We start from the raw sequence: 24473 nt of genomic DNA, 5'->3' as shown, positions 1-24473 counted from the left end.
AAATGGGATGTTTGCACAGCCTCAAAGTATCTCCTCCAAGAAAGGTTTTTAAAATTATAAATGGAAAAAACAGCAAGTTTACTATGGAGGAAGCACGAAGATACTCCCTTAGCCAAGTGGCCAAGGCCAGCATCACCAATACCAAGACACGCTGACATCATGGAGTCCTAATACAACACACTGAAAAGGAAATACATCTGTGTTCTTCTTTTTCTTTTCTTTTCTTTTTTTTTCGAGACAGGGTTTCTCCGTGTAGTTTTGGTGCATGTGCTAGATCTCGCTCTGTAGTCCAGGCTGGCCTCAAATTCACAGAGATCCGCCTGGCTCTGCCTCCTGAGTGCTAGGATTAAAGGTGTGTGCCACCGCCGCCGCTCGGCCATCTGTGTTCTTCTTTAAAAATGTAAATCCTCAGTCTAATCATGAGGAATCTTCAGGAAAAAAAAATAGGGGGAAGGGCACTAGACAAAGCAACCCAGGAGTAGTTTTTGTTTTATGTTTTTCATAGATGATGATATTATTGAGTTATAACCCAACGATGGGTTTTGCTATGTGGCCTCGGCTGGCCTCCAACTCTCCATCCTCCTGACTCAGCCTGCCAAATGTTGGGATTGCAGGTGCGAGTCACCACATCCACCTTTGGCTGGTACTTTTAAAAGGGTGTTAAGACAGGGGCTAGAGAGCTAGCACAATGGTTAAAATACTTACTACTCTTCCAGAGGACTTGGATTCAGTTCCCAGCACCCATATGGTGGCTCACAACCATTCACAACTCCTGTTCTAGAGGATCCCATGCCCTCTTCTGACCTCTACAGGCACCAGGAATACACACAGTGCACACACATACATGCACATAAACCTCCATGCACATAATTTTTTTTTTAAGTGTTAAGGAAGGATGGGGTGGGGAGATGGCTCAGTAGGAGAGGACCCAGGTTCAATGCCCAGCACCTACATGGCAGCTCACAACTGTCTGTGACTCCAGTTCCAGGGGATCCGACACCTTCACACAGACATACATGCAGGCAAAACACCAAAGCATAGGAAACAAAAAATAAACTAAAAAAAAAAAAAAAAAAAAGATAAGGAAGAACAAGCAAAGATACAGAATCTGCCACAGACTAGAGGAGATTAAAGAAATATGGCAGCTAAATATAATGGACTTTCTCAAAATTAATCCTGGGAGAGGAAGAGGACATGGGTGCGAAATCTAGTACAACTTTTCACTGCGTCTTCGCTTGAGAGAGCTGTGCTACATCAGCTTCTGAGCTGACATTTGTACTATGGCTCTGCAAGGCAACTGGAAGAAACTGGGCAAGGGATGGGCTTTTCTGTACTATCTTTGCAACGTGTGTGTGTGTGTGTGCGCGCGTGCGTGTGCATGTTTTCAAAGTAAAAAGTTTTTCTAGAAAAGGGACACTCCTGAGAGTTAGCAGACACCGCGGCAACAAGGAAATAAGAACAAGATGTTATTTTTAAAAAGGTGCAAAAAGACATTCTAGAAACTTAAAATCCGGTGGTAAAATGTAAGTTGATAGAAAGCTCAGAACGCAAAACTGAGAAATCAACAGACAAAAGTACAGACATGGAAGACCAGAGAAGAGGAGGAATAGGAAGGAGGGGAGGACAGGGGGGAGGGAGGGAGGGGAGAGAGGAGTCTGAGTTAAGAGTTTGCAAAAACAAAATAATAGAAGGATAAAGGAAAGGAAAACAGAAAAAGGAATCATTGAAGAAACGTCCCAAAGTGAAGGCCATGAGCATGGAGTTTGCAGTGCCCACTGAGTGCTAAGAATGAAAGTAAATACCATTAAGATAAGTGTGGGTTGTTTGAACACTGGGCAGAGGGGGAGATTCTTATGTTTCTGGTTAAAGAAACAAAATAGGCCATATACGATGGGTCAGGACTCGAATGCTTTGAAACTCTGTGTCAGGAGGCTGGAAGGAACTGTCTTAAAACATCGGAGGCAAATGCTTTCCAGCTGGACTCCAACCCACCTGATCCTGTGACATGTGCAGGGGCAGGAAGGCTGAGGCCTGCAAGCTGAGAGCCAGGTTCCCACGAGCCTTTCTCAGGAAGGCAAAGGAAAACATTCTGTGCTAGACAAAGAAAAAAAAATCGAGAAATCAAGGAAGAGGCTTCAGGACCCAGGAAAGAGGGGACACGTCCCAGAGAGGTGAGGACAACCCCAGGGACCTGTAAGCTTGGAAAGCAGCCAGTCTTCACTGGAAGGCCTCAGACAAGAACTTCTTGTCTTGTGAATAGAACCTGGAAGTGTCTGCTTGAATGGAGAGGAGGGCCAGGTAAAACGGCGGGAACTGGAAGCAGAATAAGTCTAGGTTCACAGAAAACCAAGCAAATACAGTAACAAACAAAACCCCGAGAGTTGTCATCTTTAGGAAACAGTTGTGTGTGCCATGATGTACAGTTCTGAACAGCACTTGTCAGGTCAGGACAAGATCAGCAGTGAGTTCGAATCTAACCATATGGGGGTGGGGCAAGTTCTCATCTCCCACAGTGGGGTGCCTGTGAACAACCACACAGGAGCAAGGTAAGTATGTCATTCTGAGATATGGAGCTCGGAGAAGAGAAGTGGCAGCCTCTGGGGAGTTGGAAAATGCAGAGGGGGCCGCTGTGCTTACACAGATTGCCTGGTGTAACCATTACTTTACACCGGGTGCCTTGTAATGCAGACTTAAAAACCCTAAATTTTGAAATCCACCTAGAAATGTAAGGGGAGTAGAGAAGGCAGAGAAGCGGGAGAAGGAAGCAGGACAAACAACTGAGGCAGAAGCATCAGATCGGAGACCACCCTAACCTTGACTCTGGCCTCAGGACAGGGGCTGCAAAACGGGAGAACCGACCATTTTCCTTAGCCTGACAGTGAAGTCAACTTGAGGTGTTAATTCTCTGGTCACAGATATAGATGACCAAAAGACCAAGTTGGTGTTTGTGACCTCTGTTCTGGGGTCCCTTCTTTGCATTGTCTCAAAGTGAGAAATAATCAGAAAGGGAGGGCAGCCACTGGAGTGATGTGACAGCCACCCATCCCAGGGGGCTGAGGGACAGTGCCAAGGAAGGCTGGAGACACTCGGGGCCGTTCACAATTGCTGGAGTTTATGCCAAAGTCAAGGGGCCTATCTCCTCTGGACTCACGGGCAATCCTGCCTAGGAAGGGCTTGGGAATGAGTGGATGTCTGGAAAGTGGGACTGAGCAGATTGCCAGTCTGGTAACCCTCACAGCCCTTGTGGGACGCACAGACTCACCATCTTCCAGCTCCATAGCCTCTTATTCAAGGGGCAGAGTGGAGGCCAGGTCCTGGACAGGAGGACCCATACATGGTCTGTACTGGTAGGCCTCAGGTCGAGTACAGGCTCAGATGAACAGTTTGGAAAAAACTCAGAGCACTGAGTTCTTCGGACAGTGACGTGCTGGACCGAAACCCTCTGGGTGGGCTCGGTTCTCCCAGCAAACCGTGTTTGTCAAAGGAAAGATGACAGGATTTATGGCCACTCTAGGGCCCCATCACTGTCCCAGCCTTTATAAGGCCCGAGGACTTCCCTCATATGCTTTGGCGGCACCACAGCCCCTCCAAGGACCCTCCACAACTGCTGGAGCCCCAGGATGTTGGCATGGCCCCAAATACTAACACTTTAACATCACATGTTCACTGGTACTTCATAGGGGGTTCAAGGTTATAAGAGCTCCCCTGAGTCAGCTCTTGAGGTCAAATCTTGGCAAGATATGATCTTTTAAAAATTGATTAGTGTGTGTGTGTGTGTGTGTGTGTGTGTGTTCATTCATGTATGAGAGTATAAGTGCATGTACGCCATGATGCATGTGTGGGAGCAGGAGGGCAACCCCAGGGGTCAGATCTCACCTCCATCTTGTTCAAGCCATGGTCTCTTTGTTCTTTATTGCTGGGTATGCCAGGCTAGTCGGCCAGTGATCTCCCCAGGATTCTCCTGTTTCTGCACTCCATCTCACTGCGATCACACACCCACACTACTGCACCACGGCTTTGTGTGGGCTCCGAGAATTCAAACTCGGCTCTTCACTCTTGTCTCTACCCACTGAGTTATCTTCCCAGCCTGGGACCTTTCGTGGCTCTGCCACGGGTTCCGATAGCAGCTCTGCGAATGTGGGGGATATGTCCTACTCAAGCAGCTAGTCTGAGGTGAGAGGTCTCATTTAATGAGGCAGTTCATTCAACTTCCTGGGAACTCCCAATCTGTCCCACAAAAGCTGTGGTCTGAGATGTAAACAGTTGTGCAGATTCCCAGGGGTTCCTAATCAGAAATAGACGCTGCCAGACCCTCCTTGACACAAAGCAGTGAGTTTTCAGGGCCCAGTTTCCTGTCCACCCCCCAAGCAGGCTCCAGACCTCACTGCCTCCTTCTCCCTGAGTGGTTCCTCCACCACTTAGCAATGGAGACAATTTACATAATGCATGGCATGTGAGCGCAATAATGGCTGGGGAAGCAGGGTGGCCGTTCGTGGCTCCCTTAGTGGCTCCTAGGGAGGGGAAATACCTGCTCCCACACTGCTACCTCCTCCCTCATGGAGCTGGCCTGTAATGCTGCTGGGAAGCAGGGCCTTTAAGTGCTCAGAGACTGCCAAGAAGAATCTAGAAAGGACGTACCCGGCCTGAGACAGGGACTGGAGCGACCTCAGGACAAAGCTACACACTGGAGGAAATTTCCAAAGTACTCAAGTTTGGAACACAAATCCACCGAGCCATGCTCCTGGAGTCCACACCCCTGCTGGGCCCAGGCCCTGCATGCTGATCCTTCCTGGAAGAGGCCGCTCCTACAGTCAGGAAGCTTTAGCTAGGCTGCCATGGAGCCAGGCTGCAGCTGCCCAGGAGGCGGTCACGTTCAAACACAAAGGCAACGATGGAAGGGGGAGAATACATAAAAATTACCGGCATGGTAATTGCTTTTTATATAAATGTTCCTTTTAAAAGTTTTCCCCAGTGGTAAAGTCCCTCTTTAAAAAGAATAAATTCACTGCACACCAATTTATTCCACGCCTATAGATGGAGCATAATGAAAGCTCTTCCGTCAACACCTGATCAAGAGGCAAGTGGCTGCCTCTTGACCCAGCTACCCAGTCTGACTGCGCAATGATGCAGGGGAGTACTGGGGTGGGGTTGGGGGTCTCTGAGGAGTGAGGGCTGCAGTCAGCCTTGAGCCCAGCCTGCAGGACTCTGGCACCGAGCTCGCCAGTGTCTCAGGAGCTGTGCTCGAATGGAAGATGCAGGGCAGGGCAGCTGCAACCCCAGTGATGTATCTAATAGGAAGGAGGGTGCGGCTGTGGTGACTGGGAAACGTGAGGGCCCTCATTCTGTAGGGACGGCATAGGCACTAATGCAGGGAAAGCGTGATGGGCACGAGAGCTGCCTGAAGGGGGCCCAGCCATGCCTGCAGACTAAAGAAGTGCTGCACACATCCAGAGGCACAGGATCGGTGCCCTCTGACCAGCCCTGCCTCCCCCCCACTCCAGAGGGACAAGGTCCCAGGTGGCTTTAGAACCCAGCCTTTGTACTGGATTAAAGACATCAAGAGCTACCCTGCACAAGGTCCATGATCTCCACCATGGGGCCATTTCATCCTGAGCGCAGACAAAAGACGGATGCTATCCTGTCCCTCGGCAGGGCAGCTGCACACAGTATCTGGAATGACTTGGGGAAAGCATGTGTGTGTAACGTGTGTTCCTCATCCACAACTGAGATTTCTCAGCTTGGATAACGATTCGGTTAAGTAGTTCTCACCTGCTTAGGTGACAGAACTCTTGGCATCTGCCTCCTCCAGTCCCACCCTGCCCTATGAGTGCCTGCGCACACTTCCCCAGGCGGCTCGCAGAACCACACACTGATCCATACGCACGCTCCTGCCGGGTCACACTTGTCACGTGGAATGCACGCAGACACGAGCACTCCCTTCCATGGACGCACAAACACTCCTTTGTTCATGCCTCCCTTGTAGCACCCAGGCACAGTCTCTTCACTAGGAACACACATGCGTGCTCGCACTCCCGCTCAGCATCATGCATACTTTATCCTCTCTTCCACACAGTGGTCAATTAGGTGCCTCTTCATACCGGTCTCAGCACGAAGGCACTGTCTGTCAGTGAGCCACCAGGGCTAAGGGCCTTCCTGGTTGTTCAGGTGGATTCTGGAAAGGCCTGGGCATAACCCTGCCCTCTGGCTATGGTTTCTGTACTCCATATGATGAAATCACAATAGTGGGGCCCTAGAGGTTCCCGGCAGCCTATGTGTACAGTAAGGACGCAAACGCTGACTGGAGTGGGAAGACTTAGACACCACGGGCCTTGGCATCGATCTAGAGGGCTTCCTGGAAGAGGAGAGCTGCAATCTTGGTTTCAATCAGCAGAGAAGTGGAGGAGGTGGGTGAGGAAGAACAGCAAGTGGATTTGGAAGGAGTCCAGTGAGGGTCCGGGCACAAGGCACGGGAGACCCAAAGGCCTAAGCAAAGCTTCTGCTACCTCCACTCAGAGCTTCCACCTTAGCTCAGACTTTGCGTCACCCCAGAATGGCCCATACTCCCTGGCTTCGGCCAGGCGCCAGCATATCTGTGCAGCAAGTTCTTCTCCAGAGCGCCTCTTCCCAGCCCGTGTCCTCATAGAAGCAATGAGGGATTCCGTGCGTGGATTGCATTCTGGCAGCCCCATACAGGCCTATCTCTCCCAGGGCAGCTAGCACTGACTGACTTTCCCCATGTGGGGGCTCGATGGTACCCAAGGCCTTGTGGGACAGTCGGAGCCCCAGTGCCTCCTTCCCAACTTTAGATGTCCACCTTTGGTTATCCATCTACAGAAGAGTCACTAGCGGATCATCTGTTGTTACAGCCATGTAGCGTCTACATGCGTAGTATATACTGCAGCCATGTATGTGCACAGCCTGTTTCCCATCCTGCTGTGCACCCTGAGGCTAGGCGCCGAAGCCTAAGTGCCAGTCATGTGGATACCCAGCCAAGGAGAGACAAGGACAGGGCCTTAGGGGTCTACTCAGGATCCAGCTACTTCAGTCTCCTCCCTATGTGGAACAGATCAGCTAGCCTTCCGAATCACCAGGTTCCAAGGATAGCAGAGAGGTGTAGGGAAGACCAGGGCTGTGGCTCTGTGACTTTCTCCAAACACAGCATCTCTCCACACACAGAGAGGACAGCTGTACTCGGGAAGGGTGGGGAGGACACCTCCATTTTCGGCCTGGTAGTGGGAAACGCTGCCTGTGCTGCCCCTGGGGCCGGCTGTGGTTTGTCAAAACCAATTACTTCTCTGCCTCTGCCAAGCGCTTGGGGCTCCATGAATCTGAGTCAAGAGGCCCCATGGCTGCCACTGATCCAGCAATGGATAAGAATGGGAATGGGGAGGAATACAGATTGGGTCAACTGTCCCCCATGGCCCAAGATGGAAACCCACTAGGCTCTCTAGCCTATCCCTCACCCCCCACCCTGAATCATCAAGACCAGCCCCTGGCTCTAGACTCAGCAGCCCCATCGCTCTTCAGAGATGGGTGTGGAAGCTGGGGAGGAGAGAGCAGAGGCTCCAGCTACTTCCTGAAGCTACAAGGGCTGGGGCTTCACAAAGCGAAACTCTGTTGTCACAAAGCCAGCTTCCCTGAGGATCTCAGAGGAGAGCCCATGAGTTCACTAGAACGTTCTTTCCATGTATGTGCACTGAGAGGTGTCTTGCTTTGTGGATAGGCATTGGATAGGCATCTCCAAAATTCCTGAGACAATAGAACTGAGGAGGCTTCACTTCAGGGAAGCGCTGTCTATCTGGAAAGGTTTTGCTCAGACCCTCCAACTCTGCCTCTTCCTCAAGACGAGGAACCCCCAGCCAGAAGACCCTGATATCCCTGAAGCTTCCATCTAAGGAACCCCTGATCCCAGATGTATCCTGACCCACCAAGCCCATCCACCATTCCTGGGGCCAATACCTGGGAATAGCCCAGAGTTTGGTGGCTTTGTACTGTCCCCTAGTCTATGCTAGGCAAGTGGTCATACTCTTCACTCTTCTTAAAGGGCCCGAGAAGCAAGCATGTGACATGTCGGCTAACAGGATAAATCAAGTCGGAGCCTCCGGGATGTGAAGGCCCTCCCCTTAACCTCTGCCTCCGGGATGTAAAGGCCCTCCCCTTAACCTCTGCCATCTCCTCCCCATGGTGTCTCTGCATTCGGCTCCCTGGACTTCTGGCCGAGAAAACCACTACCCTTCATTTGATCATAGATGCTATTTATTCCAGCCCTGCTCAAGCTTGGTGGCCTTTATGCCTTTCTCAGTAAAATGTCTCCAAAATATGTCATGATCAGCCGGGATGAGAAAACCAATTTTCAAAATCCTGGGTTGAGCTAAGCAGAGAGGACACCCTGATATCTGAATTTTTTTTTTAAAAAAAATCTGTGACCAACCCTTGGAACTGCAATCAATTTGTTCTGGAGATATGGAATGAAGACACCTCACACTTACAGGGCTCCTTTTCCTGGCAGAAAGGCCCCGATGCACACGCCTCTCTGTAACCAACACCTTTCCTGCTTTCTGCTCCCCACAGGCTCCTACATCTCCCATGAAGACAGAACCGCTTGAATCTTCATATCACAAATAGGGGGCAGAAGTTCAAACAGGCAGGAGGGCATGCCCCAGGTCCCACAGTAAAAGTCCAGCCCTGTCAGCCCCACCTACATTATTCTTCAGTCGTTGCTCAGGGCACAAGCCCAGCTCCGCCTCAGTGTGAACCAGGGCAGGTTCTGTCTTCAGAAGACACAGACCACCAAACATGTCCTTCCCACTCCAAGCTCTTCCTCATGCCCTGGAGATGACTTTGGCTGGTCCCCACAGTGACCTCATGTCTTTTCAAACGCTAGAAGCCAGAGGCCCCTCCCCCAGGCTGGTATCACTGACTGGTCCCATCCAAGGATATTCTTCTAGACACCTGTCTATGGACTTCCCAGAAACCTTGGCAGCACCTTCCTGAGGAGATGTCCAGATTCCTAGAAGCCATCCAGCAAGGACCCCTGCCTCGGTCTTTCCCTGCTGAGACTCCAGGGGTGCAGGCAGGCATGTTTGTACCCAGGCCCCTTCTGGGTTTTCCTATCACGGTATCCTCACCTGCTGAAGGAGTTTTGACACAGTACTCTCATGCTCCCAGACAGCAGGAGGAGGTGAGGGCTGGGGCTGGGGGAGGGGCTGAGGAAGGCTCTAGTGCCAGCTCAGGAGCTGCCAGGGCTGGGGGGCGGCTAAGGCTGTGGGTGCTCAAGGCAGGGGTAAACAGAAGTCCTACCTGGGGAAGGTGTCCTGAGGCAGCCACCCTCTGCCCTACTTCCTGCATGCCCTCTCCGATGTGCCCTGAAAGGGTGGTAGACCTTAGCCTGGCTGGCCCGTAGGCAGCAGATCCTTCCATAGGTTAAATGGTTTGTAGAAAAACTCCTCAAAGATGGAATTTCTTTTCCATTAAGCCTCATTGGAGAGTGGGCCTCTCAGGGCAGGGCAGAGGAGCAGCAACCATTTCCCATCCAACACTGCATATCCCCACGTGGGAAAGCACGCTCCAGACCGCATGGTGTCTGTGTGGGGGGGTGTTGCCACACACAGATAGGAAAGGTAAGGGCAGAGGTAGGGAGCAGGCTACGCTGAGAACAGGGTCCAGAAAGGGAGTCCAGACAGGGTCTGGCCAGGCTCGGATGCACCCGCCTCTCTGTAACCAATTATGCTCAAGCAGCGGCCTCATCACGTTTCAGACACCCTCCCAGGAGCCCCCCCTCAGCCCCATGCATCCCCGCTGGGTGCCGAGCAAGAGGACCATATGGAGGGAATAATAAGACAATTAACTTTCCATTAAAGAATAATATATGTGGGTTTTTAGGGAGGCAAGCGACAGCAATCCCTACCCAGCGGCATATTTCACACCCGAGCCCCTTACCACCCCCACCCCCACCACAACACACCCCACATCACCATCATCTGCACCAGGAGAGAGGAGGGTGCCACTGGGCCGGCACAGGAGGCAGGCGGCTGGGTGAAGGGGTGGGGCCTGCAGAGCCACCAAGAAAATGGTTCTGACGTGGGGAGGGGCAGCCAGTGGGGATCTGGGAGGGAAGTGTGGGGTTCCCTCATCATTCCCCCAGCAGACTCTCGGTGCACTGCATACCTAAGGAGCTGCTTGCTGCCGGTCTTCCAAAGGCAAATCAGTGTGTGGGTCAGGGGTCAAGACCTTGGCCTTTGCCTGGCCCTTCTGGGACCTGCTTCAAACCTCTGATACCTCCCCTCATCCAAGCTTTCTTCTTCTTCTTTTGCTCCCGCCCCTCTACGTTTCTGGGGTTCCATGCCACTTCAGGGCACTGTTAACCTGGCCTTGGGTGCCCAGCACACACTCTCCTCAAACGGGAACGGACCACATCTTCAGCAAATACTAAAGCGTTTGCAGAGGTGCCAGCTGGGGAGGGGTCGGGGGAGGGCAGAGACACATTTCTCAAAGGCACCTATAGAGGACCCTAGATGCTTCCAGACTTTGGCCCATGCTGATAGCCAGCTCCAGATGTGGCACTCTGCAAGTATTAATTACACATTCCTGGGAGCGCTGAGCTGACAAGCAGGAGGAATGGCCAGGGGCGGACGGGACGCAACAGGACTGTGGTATTGGCACTGGTGTAGAAATACTATGTTTGGTCCTCATAAGAGGTCGAGGAGCCACAGACACCATGGACCTGAATCACCCTGACTGGAGGTTGTCAGGTGGGGGGACCCGGTCTGGGACTGGGGACTTCCGAGCCTGGGGTCCTGCACGTGTTGTGGTTAGTCTGGGAAGGTGCTGACGGTGCCGGTTCCTCTGCCCTCACATTTGCTCTCCAGCACTCCTGGCTGGCCTGTCTGAGCTCCAGTACTGGCTGCTGGAGATGACTGACCAGGACCTTGGGCATCCCTCCTTCATGATAGGTCTGTGAGGACAACCAGTAGCTCGGCTAAGATCATCATGCTGGAGAAGCCGTTTGTGATACAGGCAGGGTAATAGGCATTTCTACCCTGATCAGCAGGTGAGATGCACGGAGGTTGAAATGGGCAGCATGTTTCCACAAGATATGCTGTGGTTCCCAGACATGGCCATCTCAGGTCCCTGCTCCAAGCCGGCTCTGTCAACAGTTTTCCCTCACGCTTAGCCCAAGCGGCAGGTCTTCTCCCTGTAAGTGACTATCTCACCAGGTCAGAAACCTCTTCTCCCAGGGCTGGTACACCTGATGACAGCCCCACGCCTGAGGACGGTCTTTCCTGCTTTGCTTTTCACAAGGTCCCCAGAGCTGTTCTCCTTGTACCCTAGCCATCCATTCAGAAGCGGGAATGTCCCTGACTTAGGCTTCAAAGGGGAGAGACCTGCCCTTCTCCTCATCCTCGCCTCGCACCCCCCAAGCAGCTGATGAATTATTCATCCTGATATCCTCATTATGCAAATGAGCTCGGAGCCCAAGCATATGTTCTCTACTCTCCCCCTAGGATGGGGACAATATGGTGCTGATGGGGGAGGGTGGCGAAGGGGCTCGGGAGACCTCTCTCAGTCCCATGGGCCGTAGAGGGGACAGACTGCTTAGGGTCCATGCTTTCACGGACTGTACAAGGCAAGATTGGCAAAGGCTAGGGTGGGACTCTAGTGCCCAAGAAAGTGTAGCTTAGGGGTGTCTGGCTAAATTAAGGAAGAAGGGATGGGAGGTTAGCAGCAGACTAGGTGCTGGCCTCGGGTTGGATGAGGGACTGTGGCAGGGTCCTCACAGGCAGCCTCCTTACCCTATGGTGTGGCACGGTATCTAACCTATAAATGGGCCACAGTCTGCCCCCAGCCATACCCCCATGGGGTTGTGATAAGGTCGGGAGGAGGAAAATGCCAAGGCAAGGAAAACTCTCCCAAATGCCGCTGTCTGCAGTTTTCTGCTCTCTTGCAGCTGCCAGCCCTTGAGGCTCCAAGCTACTGGGGGTGGAGCAGCCTCTAAGAGTGGGGCAGGCAAGGAGTGGAGCCATGGACGGCTCCCATCACCCCAGTGGCCGGGGTCTGGGGAGCTCAGGATTGGCTCAGAAGCCTGAGGAGGGGCAGCCCCAGTGCGGGCCTAGGACGTCAGCACCAGTGAGAGGATCAGTGATGGCGTCGGGAGCTGGGTCACGGCTCTGCACCAACCATCCTCCTGACGGGTCAGAACCAGACACAAGCAGGGCACCCCAGCCCTTGCATTGGAGGAGGGGAAAGGGTCGGGGTCAGATGTGAACCGTGGAGCAGGTGGGGAGCCCACGGGCTAGATCATGCCAGCTCCCACAGGGGTGCTCTCTTCCGCTGTCCACCCGTCCCCTCCCCCATGGACACATCTTGGCCAAGTATTCTGTGCCAAGAAGCAGTCCCAGAGCTGTCAGCGGGAAGAGGCTGAGGAAGCAGGTGAGAAAAACTGGAGCAGGGCAGAGCCACCGAGAGCTGGCAGCCGTGGGCAGCGGAGGGGTCGCCAAGAGTAAGGGATGCTGGTTCAGCACTCTGCCCGATTGCCACACCGAACACAGCCCTGCCCAGGTTCCCCCAGCCGCAGGCATCCTCTGTGTGCCCAAGAGGAGAAAAACCCAGAGGTGGGTTGGAGCAGTCAGGAGCCCCAGCTCTGCCGCAAGCCAGCTGTGGTAGCTCGTTCACTGCCCGGCTGGTAAAGTCACGGGTAAAAGGGCCTGGAATTACCCACACTCCATCCAAAGGGAGAGAAAATTGTCCTAGGAGAGAAAATTACCAGCGAAGAAAATTCTAAGGATTTCTGGATGGGGGTGTCTAACTGGCTGTCCATTGCCACCTCACTACCTCATCTTCCAGGCAAACCCCCCAATGAAGAAGGGCGATCAGAGGGATCCAGGTCTCCCCAAGGTACATATGATAGGTTTGCTGTCAGATTGCATGTCTGGTTCTCACCATCCAGGAAGCTCGCTGGTCCAGACAGATCCACATCTCATGCATGTAGTGTACATTATTTTTTCATAGACAAATGTTCTGAGTTGCTCATAAATATGGAATCCTGGAGGGCTCTTAACTGGCATTAGGTATACACAGATGTACTAAGGCCCCATAGGAAACTTGGAAAAGCATGCGCTACAAATTCCAGGGACCTACCATTCCTCCATTAGCCTACACAGTTGCACTTGGTAGTGCCCACTTATAGCCTGGTTAGTGCGGAATGCTATTCCTGAGCCGAAATTGACTCCTGTTCCGGAACAGCTTTTCCTACAGTGCTTTCTCTGGGAGCTCTGGCAGCTCCCAAGTGCAGCTGAGTCATTGAGAGTTCACAGGAAGAGTAGGATGGGGGGTACTGCAGTTCAAGCCCAGCCCCAGCAAAGGGAGGTGCAGAGGCCTGGGCGATCTCAGGAAGAACGCTGAGAAGCTAGGAGCGCAGCCCCTCAGACCTGGATGCCCCTCCTCACCACGTCCCCACTAATTAGCCACCTCTGTTTAGCATCATTTATGCCAGGGGTCCTACAGCCATAAGCAATGTAAATATACTCACTCTGAGTTAGCTAAGCCTGAAAAAGGGCTGAGGACGATTCCTACAGTGCCTGCCTACTCCAGTAGTGACATCTCCTGACCCTGGCACTGGCCAAGGGGGATGGCAGAAACACTAATTACTGAACCCTAGACCTAGACTCAACCCCCAGTAGTAACTGTCTTCTCTGCTGTTCCCAGGCCATCTATGGGAAGGAGAGTCCCATTATTCCTCTGCTTGATTCTGGCCAGGCCCTCCCTGGACAGACCCCAGCGAAGAGATACCCTACTATTAGAGCCGCACACCCATTACTGTAAGAGCTGGGCTCCCCAGCCTCCGCACTCCACATAAAGAGTTCAAGCCTGTAGCCTGACAGCAGCACATTTTGCAGCCTTCTGGGGGTGACGGATGGCCGGCTCTTCACATCACTATTTCAAACATTAACATAATCTCCCAGGATGAATGTGGTCGCTGGCGCCTAATCAATCACCCCTCCCGCACCTTGATCCCTCATTCCGACACTTAACATCGGCTTGCCACTTCATCCAGACTACAGTGCCTGGAAGAGCGGCCTCCCACCCTCTTCTCGGGGTCTTGCTTGGCTTGGCCATCCTATTTAGTTACTGATGAGACTTCTGGGCCTCTGCATACCCTGTAGCTATGACCCCTCAAGGGGCTGGGCTCCCACCCAAGGCACTGCCTCAAATACAGAGTTCACCAGCCTTGAAACCTGAAGAGTCCCAACACCCTTCCAGGCACAAGGCTCATCAGAATGGGCCACCACTCCCCGGTACCTGGGGAAGGTCAGACTGAGACCCCGCGGAGCCGCTGCTTGAGATCTAGTAATCGTTCACTATGCCAGGACTTCAGCAATGTCACCTCCTCCTCATCCCCTCATTTCTCCCTCATTTCCTCATCCCTGCTGGGAGGAAGGTCCCTGCAGGGAAGCAAGCACACCAGCTTACCTCTCGGAGCTGCTGCACGCCTCCAAAAATCCGCATCACGCCATCAATCTCCTGCTCCAGGCGGCGGGCCCAGTACTGCATCCTGCATCCAGAGGAGAAAGAGATGTCAGGAGAGGCCTGCCGGAGCTGCAGCTGCAACAACCCATTCCCGGTCGCCCAGGGGAACCAGGGCAGCTACTCACTCCACTCAATTTTCACCAGAGAAGGAGCAGACACAAGAAGTCGGAGTGAGCCTGTGATTTTTCCCTTTGATCTCTGGCCTGGTGGCCTAGGGGTTTCCTCACGCTGCCTGGCAGCCAGGGAGGAGAGGAGCGGGCATTGTGGATGCGCCGAGGGAATTCGGCAGTTTGGAAGGAGCCTGTAGGGAGACTATTGTTCACCAGAAAGACCAGTCCTTGATGTAGCTGTTCTGAACTTGGGGACTTCCGGACACCAGGGAGAATGGAGACATGAGAAAGCCAGATGAAGTTTGAGGAAAGGGAGGGGACACTGCTGTCACCTCCAACCCATCATGTAAACAGGGGCAGGTGGAGGTACCCACTTCCCTGGGCCTCATCTGAGCAGGAGACACAGACAGCTTCCAACTCAGATGGCCCTTGCCTTCCTAGCTGAGAAGGAGGTAGGAGATGCTCATCAGAGACCCAAGGCTGGGTGTCTACCATGAGCCCAAGCAGGGCTCCTGTACAGATCACCCAGTTCCTTTCTGGGGGTCTGGCAAGCCCCTGAACTGCAAGCTTAAACAGGCTGCTTATATGCTGGTACTACCATATATCATTAAAAACCATCTCTGTCTCTCCCAGCTTCCTCTTCTGGAATGTGGAGATAATTTGGGGCCATCTTTTGGAATGGTACAAGAAAACATAAGAATAGGTGAGCCAAGGATGCTGTAGAGGAACCAGTGTGAGTGGACAAGATGAACAGGTATCCATATGATCCTGTATTCTCAGCCCTACATCCATTTAGCACACCGTAGACAAGGCTCTTCCAAGAGGACCCACAAGGGACCCACCACAGAGACGTAAAGAAGCCATGGGTTCATAGAGCACAATGGAGTAGGGAGATGTCAGGAAAGTTGTAACTGTCCCCAACACCCTTCTCAGGGCCAACAACATCCCCTAGAGTCACTTAGGGCCAGGACTCTCTTCTGGCTCCTTGTCCCACATTCCTTCTCAGGCCTGTGCTGGGAGGTTGGGCTCATGCCATTGTGTGTGCCCGGGTCGGTTGGCATGGGAACTCAGAGCAGGAGGCGGGCAGATCACTAATTGCAATTTGCCAAGCTGAATGTCAGGACCATGATGGAAAAAAAAAATCAACATCAAAAGAAAGAGGTATTAGCTTCAGCTTGTTGTGGGCTGAGCCGCAGCCTGACTCTCCCAACTCTGTCCCCCACCATAGAGGACAGCCTCGCCTCGGGTTTGCATAGAGGCCAGGCTGTAAGCCTCAGATGCCAGCCTGCAGAGGGAAAGGTGATGCTCTCTGCTTGACCCCTGTCCACCAGCTCTGATGCTCTGGTCCTGATGCCACATGGACAATGTAGCAGGTGGCTCTTTTGTGTTCCTGTGACTACAGAGCCTTGGGGGCTAATAATGGATAGAGTCTTACACAGTCCTGTATCTGGATAGAATGGGCAGAGTTGAGGGCCTGATCTTCAAAGACATCCATTATCTCTGCCCTGACCCTAAACCTGACCTCAGCCAGTCACTGGTTTAGGGGACAAGATACCAATCACAATCCTTCCTGGGTGAATATACAGAAGGGCACCCACTAAGTACTAAGTACAGTACCAGCATGCCACGTGCTCTCTGGCTTCGATCTTCAGAGACAAACAAAATCCCCAAGTCACAGATGGGGAGGTCAAGGGTTTAAAAAGAGGATTTAGTGACCTATCTGAGGTCACTTATCCAGGAAAAGGTGGACACAGGACTATTTGCAGAAGTTTGCTAGAATCACAAGAACTGACATGTGCCTCTCTCTCCAACTCAGCACATCAGCCACAGTGGGAACACTTACACCACAGAAATGGGCAGATGTTAGAAACCATCAGCGCCACCATCAGACCCAGCAGCAAACTGATAAGCATTTTAAAATTCTTTCACAGTTTCATACAACATATTCTGGTCACATCTATCCCCTCCACCTCCTCCCAGATCTATCCTTTCCTCCCAACTTCATGACTTCTATTTATTTATTTGTTTGTTTATAGATAGGGTCTTACTATGTAGCTCTAGCCAACCCTTTTTGTAGACCAGGCTGGCCCTGACTCACTTACTTCTACTTCCTGGGTATTGGAGTTAAAGTCGTGTGCCACCATGCCTGGCTCCTCTTTTATTTTCCTTTATTTATTTATTTTTAAATAACCACCAAGTCCCATATGTGCTGCCCATATACTCATGGGTGGAGGGCATGCCTACAGTGTGGTCAAACTGCCTGGGATCATACCTTTAAAGAAAACCAATTCTTCCTCCCCCAGAAGCTATCAATTGTTAATAGCTGACAATATTTACCAATCCACCAATGATTCCACCTAGGTATGGACTCTTCACTAGTATGCGTATGGACCCTTGCTTCTGGAATCTCACAGATAAGTAAAAGACAATTAATTAGAAAAACAGGCATGGATGCCAAGTTTTCACTTTGCTCAGAAAACACATTATTAATATAATCACCATCATTTCATGTAAAAAGGCTGTTTCAACACTAAAATCATTTTTAGAAGAACCAAATCTTTGGACAAATTCAAATTCTTCCATAAGACATACATATACTGGCTGGGCGGCGGTGGTGGCGCACACCTTTAGTCCCAGCACTCGGGAGGCAGAGGCAGGCAGATCTCTGTGAGTTCGAGGCCAGCCTGGTCTACAGAGCGAGATCCAGGACAGATACCAAAACAATACAGAGAAACCGTGTCTTGAAAAGCCAAGGGGGGAAAAGACATACAGATACACTCCCTCTCTGGCTTTTTGTCTCTGTCTCTCCCTCCCTCTGGGGTTTAGGAGCAGCCCTAGTCCTTAGTCTGGCATAGTCTGGTTTCCTGGGCCTCAGAGGCCAACTGTAGGCCCCCAGCTTGCAGCCTATCAGTACAATGCTAAGGAAAACAAGTTACTCTGATTCTTCACCTAAACCAAACCAAATTAGGAAGGCAATATCTGTGTCCTGGAGCTAAAAAGGACTTGACAGATAATCCATCTCATTGTCACACAGATATGACTTTGTGGGTTCTAGGGTTTGGCCAGTGGCCAGTGCCAGCTGGGAGGGGGGCCGATAGACAGTACTGAGGAGCTGATGAAGTGAGGATGCCTACAGCATTCCTGCCTTGAGGCTAGAAAAACCACATACCAAGCCAAGTTCAACGCTGACAGAGGCAGAGCCGAGCTTAATCCCACAGAAAGGCATGGGGGCCTGGGGAGAGATGCACCGGAATCCATAGTCTCACTCACTCAAAGGTGAATGGATCAAATCCTGCCTGTGTTCCTGTGGGCTTGGACCCACGAGTCCATGCCAATGCCCCTGGCCAGACAGTGTTGTCTGCAAGTCATACTCCAACAAAGAGGTCTAGCTGCTATCTCCTCAGATCCTGGGGATTTTCCAGCCTCTTGGCTGAAATGACACTGGTATCTCTAAGTGCTTCTAAGTGCCAAATTAGCAGGATGGGTGAAGGGAGAGAAGGCCTAGAGGAGGAGGTGCGGGCGGGGGGGCGGGGGGGGCTGCAGCTCTTCATGACTGGTGTGGGGCGAGGGTGGAGACGGCCTCTTGTCCTCCCGTGTGCCTGAACCGGGGAAAGTAAAGGCATTGAAGCCCTGCTTCACAGATAAGAAAACCAAGACACCTGGCGAGACGGGTACAGAGTCATACACTTAAAAAGAAGCCAGCTCCATTAGGTCCATCAGCCCCTCCTTCCAGGACAAAGCAGCTCATGAGAAGCCTCAGGAGAGACTGCCAGCTGTGGAGTCTTGGAGAGTTCTGTCCCCTTGGAACCTCAACTTTCCCACCTGTCAACGAGGATAGTAATAATTGTCTGAATAGTGGAGTAGGGGGCCTGGGGAATATAACTCAGTCGGTAGAGTGCTTGCCTAGCGCCCGTCAATCAGGAGTGGTGGTGCATGTTTGCAGCTGCAGAACTCAGGAGGTGGAAGTGGGATGATCGAAAGTTCAAGGCCAGTCTAGAACATACCCACAGGGACAAGTGATAAGCAGCAATCATACTGGCCAGTCCCCTAAGGGCTAGACAGTCCTACAATATGGCCGTTATCCTCCAGATCTAAGGACCTACTGAGGGCATGGGAGAGTGTGTGGCAGCATATGGAGTTGGCCTAGCAGGAAAGAAACTGCCTCCAGGAGCTGTGGGGTCTCAGGCCTCAGTCTTTAGAACCAAGAGGAGTGTGGGGGGAGTGTCACTATCAGGCAAGAGAGCAAAATCAACCATGAGGGGAAGAGCCAGTGCTGAGAAGCCCTTTAGTGGACAGAACCATCCAGCAGCCCTCTAGGGGGCTGGGAGGCTCTAGGTCCAACCTCAGGTGGGGCCATCCAGCCTACAGGCTGGCTGCAAATGCTCACCCCGAGGACAGGGAGGAGGAGAGGGGGCAGGAAAGGGACAGGGGAAAAGAGAAAGAGCCCGTGTGCAGATGCAGCAGCATAGATTAAACTGTTGTTGGCTGTTAATTTTATACGTGAAGTTGTTGATCAGAATGTGATTTAATTGTACAGTATAATCCGGGCTTTTGGAATAAATTATGCAGAAAACTCATCTATAATTAAACAAATCAAAAAACCAGAGACAGGTGATCCTGCAGGTTCACCCTCAGAGGGCATGGATGGCGTGGGCAGCCTGGACCCTGCAGAGGGACCAGAAAGGAGGGAGGGGCTTGCACAGGAGTAGACACACGCCCAGAAGAGGCCAAAGCCTGCCGGGAGCGAGGGATTGAGACCCCGGAGTCCTGCCTCTGCGGGCCTTTCTTACCACACTCTCGGAGGCAAGTTTTGCCATCAAAACCCTGCTGCCCCTGCCCGGCATCCTGCCCGGCAGGGACTTGAGCTCAGCAGAGCAGCCATCCTTTGTGAAGGCAAGGGGTGCACCCTGGGGGTGGGACAGTGAGAGGAGGAGGAAGGCAGGTGTGAGGACGGGGCTCAGCTGGAGCAGGCCAGGGTGTGGGGGAGCAGGCACAGCTGAAGCTTCTGGCTGCCACGGGCACGGCGAACCAAGCTTGGCGCTGGTAAGGGCCCCCGGTTTCTTGCCTCTCTCGTGACAGGCTGGCCAATTATTCTCCCAGCTTTGGGGGAGGCAACAATTTCAAATAAAGTGCTATTCAATTATTCTGATTATATTTCAATTGGCCTGCCACCTCCACCTCATCTCCTTCACAGGCTTCGGAGAGAAAGCAAGACTGGACAGGAGGGGGAGTAGGAGACGGAAAGACAGACCAAAGATTCCTCAAGAGCCCCAGGCAGGCTGTTCTGGCCTGGGGGAGATAAGCTGGTGGTATTCACAGTCCACTACTCCATGATGGCCAGGAGAGGTGCCCTTCCCCCCAACGGCATTCAAAGCTCTCTAAGAGCAGCTGTGAGCATCCTCCCCTCCCCTAAGCTCCAACCTACTACAGGTGGCAGAAAGTGCAGGGCTATCCTCAAGAATCGTGGCACCCGCAGGGCTACCTCCCTAGGGCATCCCTTCTGACCATGTGTGTGGACGATCTGTCATACCTGAATGCCTAGGTCCAGCCCTTGCTATTCCAAACTCTTAAGCCAGATGTGTGCTCTCGGGTTTTCCCATCTGGAAAATGAAGATTAAGCTGACTCTCCTGTCCACCTCCCAGGCCCAAAGAGGAGGCAAGTGGAAGTTTGCCTCATATAAGGAAGGCTAACAAGGACAGCTATCTCTCATGTAAACACCGGTCTTTCTGGCTGTAGGGCTATTTTCCCACCACCCAGTCTCCCTCTGATGGGCCCCCAGGATGGCTACACTCTCTCAGTGTCCTATTTCTGAAAGCCTTGGGAAAGAGAAGGGACTGACTGCTGGGTCCACTGAATCCCTCCTTCTGCTGGGCCCCAACATTTCTCAAAGTTCAGCACTGGGGGGGACCCCACCCCAATTTGATCATGGATGCCAAAGCTGGCAGAGGGCAACAGTCTGGTCAAAGTGACTCATTCTCCAGAGGCCAGGTGGGCCAGGCCATCAAAGATGGTAAAACCAGAGATACAGCCCAGGCTTCACACAGCGTGTGTGTCATGACGTGGTGGGAACAAGGCCAGAGCAAGGTGGGACTGTGCATGCTGGGCTGATTCCTGGAGGTGTAAGGTCTCTCATCTTACACATCCCCCTCCAAATTCACAAGCAGATAAACGGAGGTACAGGACTCAAAGGGGACTAGACATCATCCACCTATGTGTGACTCAAGGGGACCTTCAGAGTGAGAAACTCGAAGCTTCCTAGAGCTCCTCCTCTACCCCATGCAGCCCATTTGTCACTAGGGACTCACAGACCCTGGGAAGTTGGCAGAGGCTAGTACCACTGATGCTTGAATTAGTACAAATCCACCGCTCGTCTACTCATCTACGTGTGTCTTGGGACCCTGCCCAAATACTGCTCCTTAATGAGGTTATTAATTATGGGGCTGTCCCTTCCTTTTCTTTGCTGAGAAAGAACTTTTCCTTCTAATTGGTGCTTGGCTGGGAGGCAGCAAACTCGTACCCTGGCCCTGCCCCCACCCCTCCGCACACTAATGGTCTTTTGGCTTTAATTAGGGCACTGGGTCCACCCAATATTTACTCCTAACAGCCTGCTGGGGGTTGGGGGAGGAACAAAGGAACAAGAGCGGGAGCCAGGGAGTCTTGTCACTCGGAGCCAGGAGAGTCCAGGTGACCCACTTGGCCCAGAGAGACATGGAGGAGATCCAGGGTCACAGAGCAAATACCACACACCCTATCTCACCAGCAATGGCGAGGAAGCTGGTACGTAAGCAGGGAGGAGGACTGTGAAGGGGGAAGGCTTCAGTTAGGGACAGTGGTGAAGGTCTGAGTCTCATTTCTGTTTCCTCAGCTTTTGCTTCACAGGTATGACTTCCTCCTTCAGGTCTCGATGGAGTATCCTACTTAGACCGAGAAACCCTTAAAGCAGACTGCTCTGGCATCCAGGGGAGCAAATTCCACTCAGTAACCGTGGCACTAGCGGGAGAGGGGCTGGAGAAAGCAGATGGATCAGGGAGAAGGAGGAAAACATGGTGTGGGAGAGTTGTCAGCACTGATGAGGGTCCTGGCCCTGACAGGGCAGGCCAGAGAATGGCCTTGGTGGGTAGAGACCTTGAGGCCATCTTTCTTCCAACCTGTCCCATGTACCAGGCCATTCTCTATATGCCACATACAAATCTTAGTTTTCCTAATCAAACAGGGGTGCCCCAAGTTCCCCCAGACCACTCGAGGATTCATGTCTCAAGAGGTATGGACTGAAGTCCTTCCTGCCTAGGGTCTCCCAGGGACTACACTGCATTATCTAAATTAACCTCTTCAGCAGCCGGACCACTATCTCCAATCCTCAGCAGGGGAAACTGAGGCAGAGAGCAACTGAGTGAAGTCCCTGAGGTTGCAAGGCTCATGAAAGCCAATCAGGATGGCTGATATCTCTCCTGAGGACACCAGTCTTGAACGTCCAGCTGCTGATGTAACATGGCCACTTGGGTGTCTAGCAGGTCTCCGAATGGGTATGAAGTTAAGAGTCTGTCCTTCCCTCTAGGGCCACTCCCCTCTTCCAGCCTCTTACCTCTGCTGCTGGTTACCCCTCTATTTAGGCCATAGTTCTTGGGGTGACTAGGAACAGGTTTTTCTCTCACACCCATATCTAACTTGTGAAAATCCTTCTGGCTCCACCTTCACTGCATGCCCCGCCCACCCCCACTAATCACCTTTCTGCCCCACTCCCAACCCCCACCCCCAGTCTGGCCAGGGCGGTCATCATCTCCCCTGGACCAGCAGCAGCCAGCTCACTGGTTGCTAGCTTTTGCCTTGGCATCTCATCTCCCCAGTTTCTGGATCACACCTAGCTGGGGTATCCTTTTGGAATAGTGTCCCCCCTGTCTACAACAAGCTTCGTTGTGGGCCCCAGAGGAAAGCCAAAGCCCACCAGTAGCCGCATCCTTCAGTGGCCTTGCTCAACGTGGCTGAATACAGCCTTGAGCTCACAGCACAAGTCGTGGAACACACCATTTCCTCAGCCTAGAAGAGTCTCTCTCCAGTGGCTCACAGTCCTCTCCCCTTCTCCAGGCCTCTGCATACACACCACCAGCCCAGTGAAGCCCACCCTAACTCCATTTTAAAATGCAATCTCTCCCCTAGCAGCAACTGGTCTCCATTCCTCCTGGAGGGTCACTGTTTTAACTAGCCATTTCCTCCTCTGTAAATGCTCTGCCTTGGGCTGTGAGCCGGAGGGTAGACGTTCCAGATCTCTGGCCTGGAGGAACAGGCCCTTGACTGAGCAAATATACTTCCCCAGAGACCAGCTGACCTCCCAGGAATGCTGCTCCAGTCTCTGAGTGGCCAGCTCTAGGCACTCACAAATGAAGGCTGCCCCAGAACTAGCCCGGGAGGCCCTCCCTTCCCTTGGCTCCTCTCTGTATAAATTATTAAGGCTCATTTATGATGGGCCTGCCCAAGCCTGTGGCTTCCCTGCATAATTCATGGCTGTCTCAGAAGGGTGGCGTGCTGGCACAGACACTTCTTCCAGGAAGCAAGAAGAAAGTGCAGAGGAATAGCCCAGATGAGGAAGGACTGTCCTCCACCCTGTCACCCTGCCCCCCCCCTCCCCGTGAAGGCCACCCAGTGCCTTGACCTACCCTTTGACCCATGGTGCTTTCTCATGTCCACTTGGGTTCTGGTGCCCTGAGCCAAAGTGTACAGGCTTCATGCAAGCACACAAACTCCGCTGTCTGTGCCTCAGTTTCCCATCTGACAAGTTTGGGCCACACGAGCGGTTTTCAACAGCCCTGGCAGGGGACCGTTTATTTTCCAGCTAACTCCTGTGCAGAGCCGCAGCGTCTTGTTCAGCACCGTACTTTAGCTTCCCTGCACTATGCTGAGAAAGCCCTGGTGTGTGTGATTTAGAGCTCAGTGCACAGGGTAGGGTCTGGAATCCTTTCCCGAGGTCCTGGAAAACACCAACAACTTCCCGATAGCTGAGGCACACGAGTGCCAGCACCCAGGTGTCACTGTCTGTGACGTTCTCAATCCCAAGCTGGGACTCAACAGTGAGCAAGACCTGCTTATGAAGTTCCTGAGGCCTCAGGGCAGGGCAAGGGTCTTCAGCCATAGTTACAGGAGGTAGGTTATCTGTCAGAGGCTTCCTAGGCCCTCAGTCCCCTGCACCAGGCACTGCATGCCCCTTCTTCTGGTGCATTCCCTATAGTCAGGCCCCACCCAGACCCATTTCACAAACTGGTAAGCTAAGGTCCCTCATATGGGCTCTTAGGAGGTCCCCTATGGCTACCGACCATCCTGTGTGCCTAGCCAGGTGCTGTGATGGAGTGAGTAGCCTAGCTGGTCTCAGAAGGTAAGAGCAGGTCAGAGACACCTGTAGAAGTCACCAAATAAGTCAGGGACAGCACATGTGTGACATCCTCCCATCCCTGCCCCAACCAGTAGCTAAAGCCTCCGAGGGGGTGTCAGGACAGACCCCATCCACATTTCACCAACCATCCTGGCCAGATTCTGTGAATCACCAGTCCCCACCTCCCCTCCTGCATGTCCTTCCCCTCCCCCAGGATGAGTCAATTCCTCACTGAGCTACAAATAGCTGTCCTCTGTTTGTCCTCAAAGTGGTTCATGTCTTGAGGAGGACAGAGACCCCCCCTGAAGATTCTTTGTCCCTCATTAGTTCCTTGGCCCCCTGAAGACCTTCAGACACTGGGGAGAAACAGGCCAAGACTTCAGAGGCCAACCTATCAGGGACGCTCTGGTCTCAGGCTTTGACCCTCCTCCATCTGGCCCAGTCACCTCTGACAGAAAGCCTTCCTGGATTTCAC

General features: G+C 52.6%; 1 protein-coding gene across 1 annotated transcript in view; it reads right to left on the bottom strand.

Annotated features, from left to right (window-relative positions):
- Cacna2d2 (calcium voltage-gated channel auxiliary subunit alpha2delta 2) overlaps positions 1–24473 on the bottom strand; it is a 133091-nt gene that overhangs the window by 91816 nt on the left and 16802 nt on the right. The window contains 1 exon segment of the mRNA XM_028895281.2: positions 14470–14551. Within this exon segment, the coding sequence (XP_028751114.1) occupies positions 14470–14551 (82 nt within the window).

Source organism: Peromyscus leucopus, chromosome 7 (genome assembly GCF_004664715.2).
Source record: "Peromyscus leucopus breed LL Stock chromosome 7, UCI_PerLeu_2.1, whole genome shotgun sequence".
NCBI lineage: Eukaryota > Metazoa > Chordata > Mammalia > Rodentia > Cricetidae > Peromyscus > Peromyscus leucopus.
The sequence above is the reverse complement of the archived record's forward strand: the minus strand, read 5'-3'. Positions and strand labels throughout refer to the sequence as shown.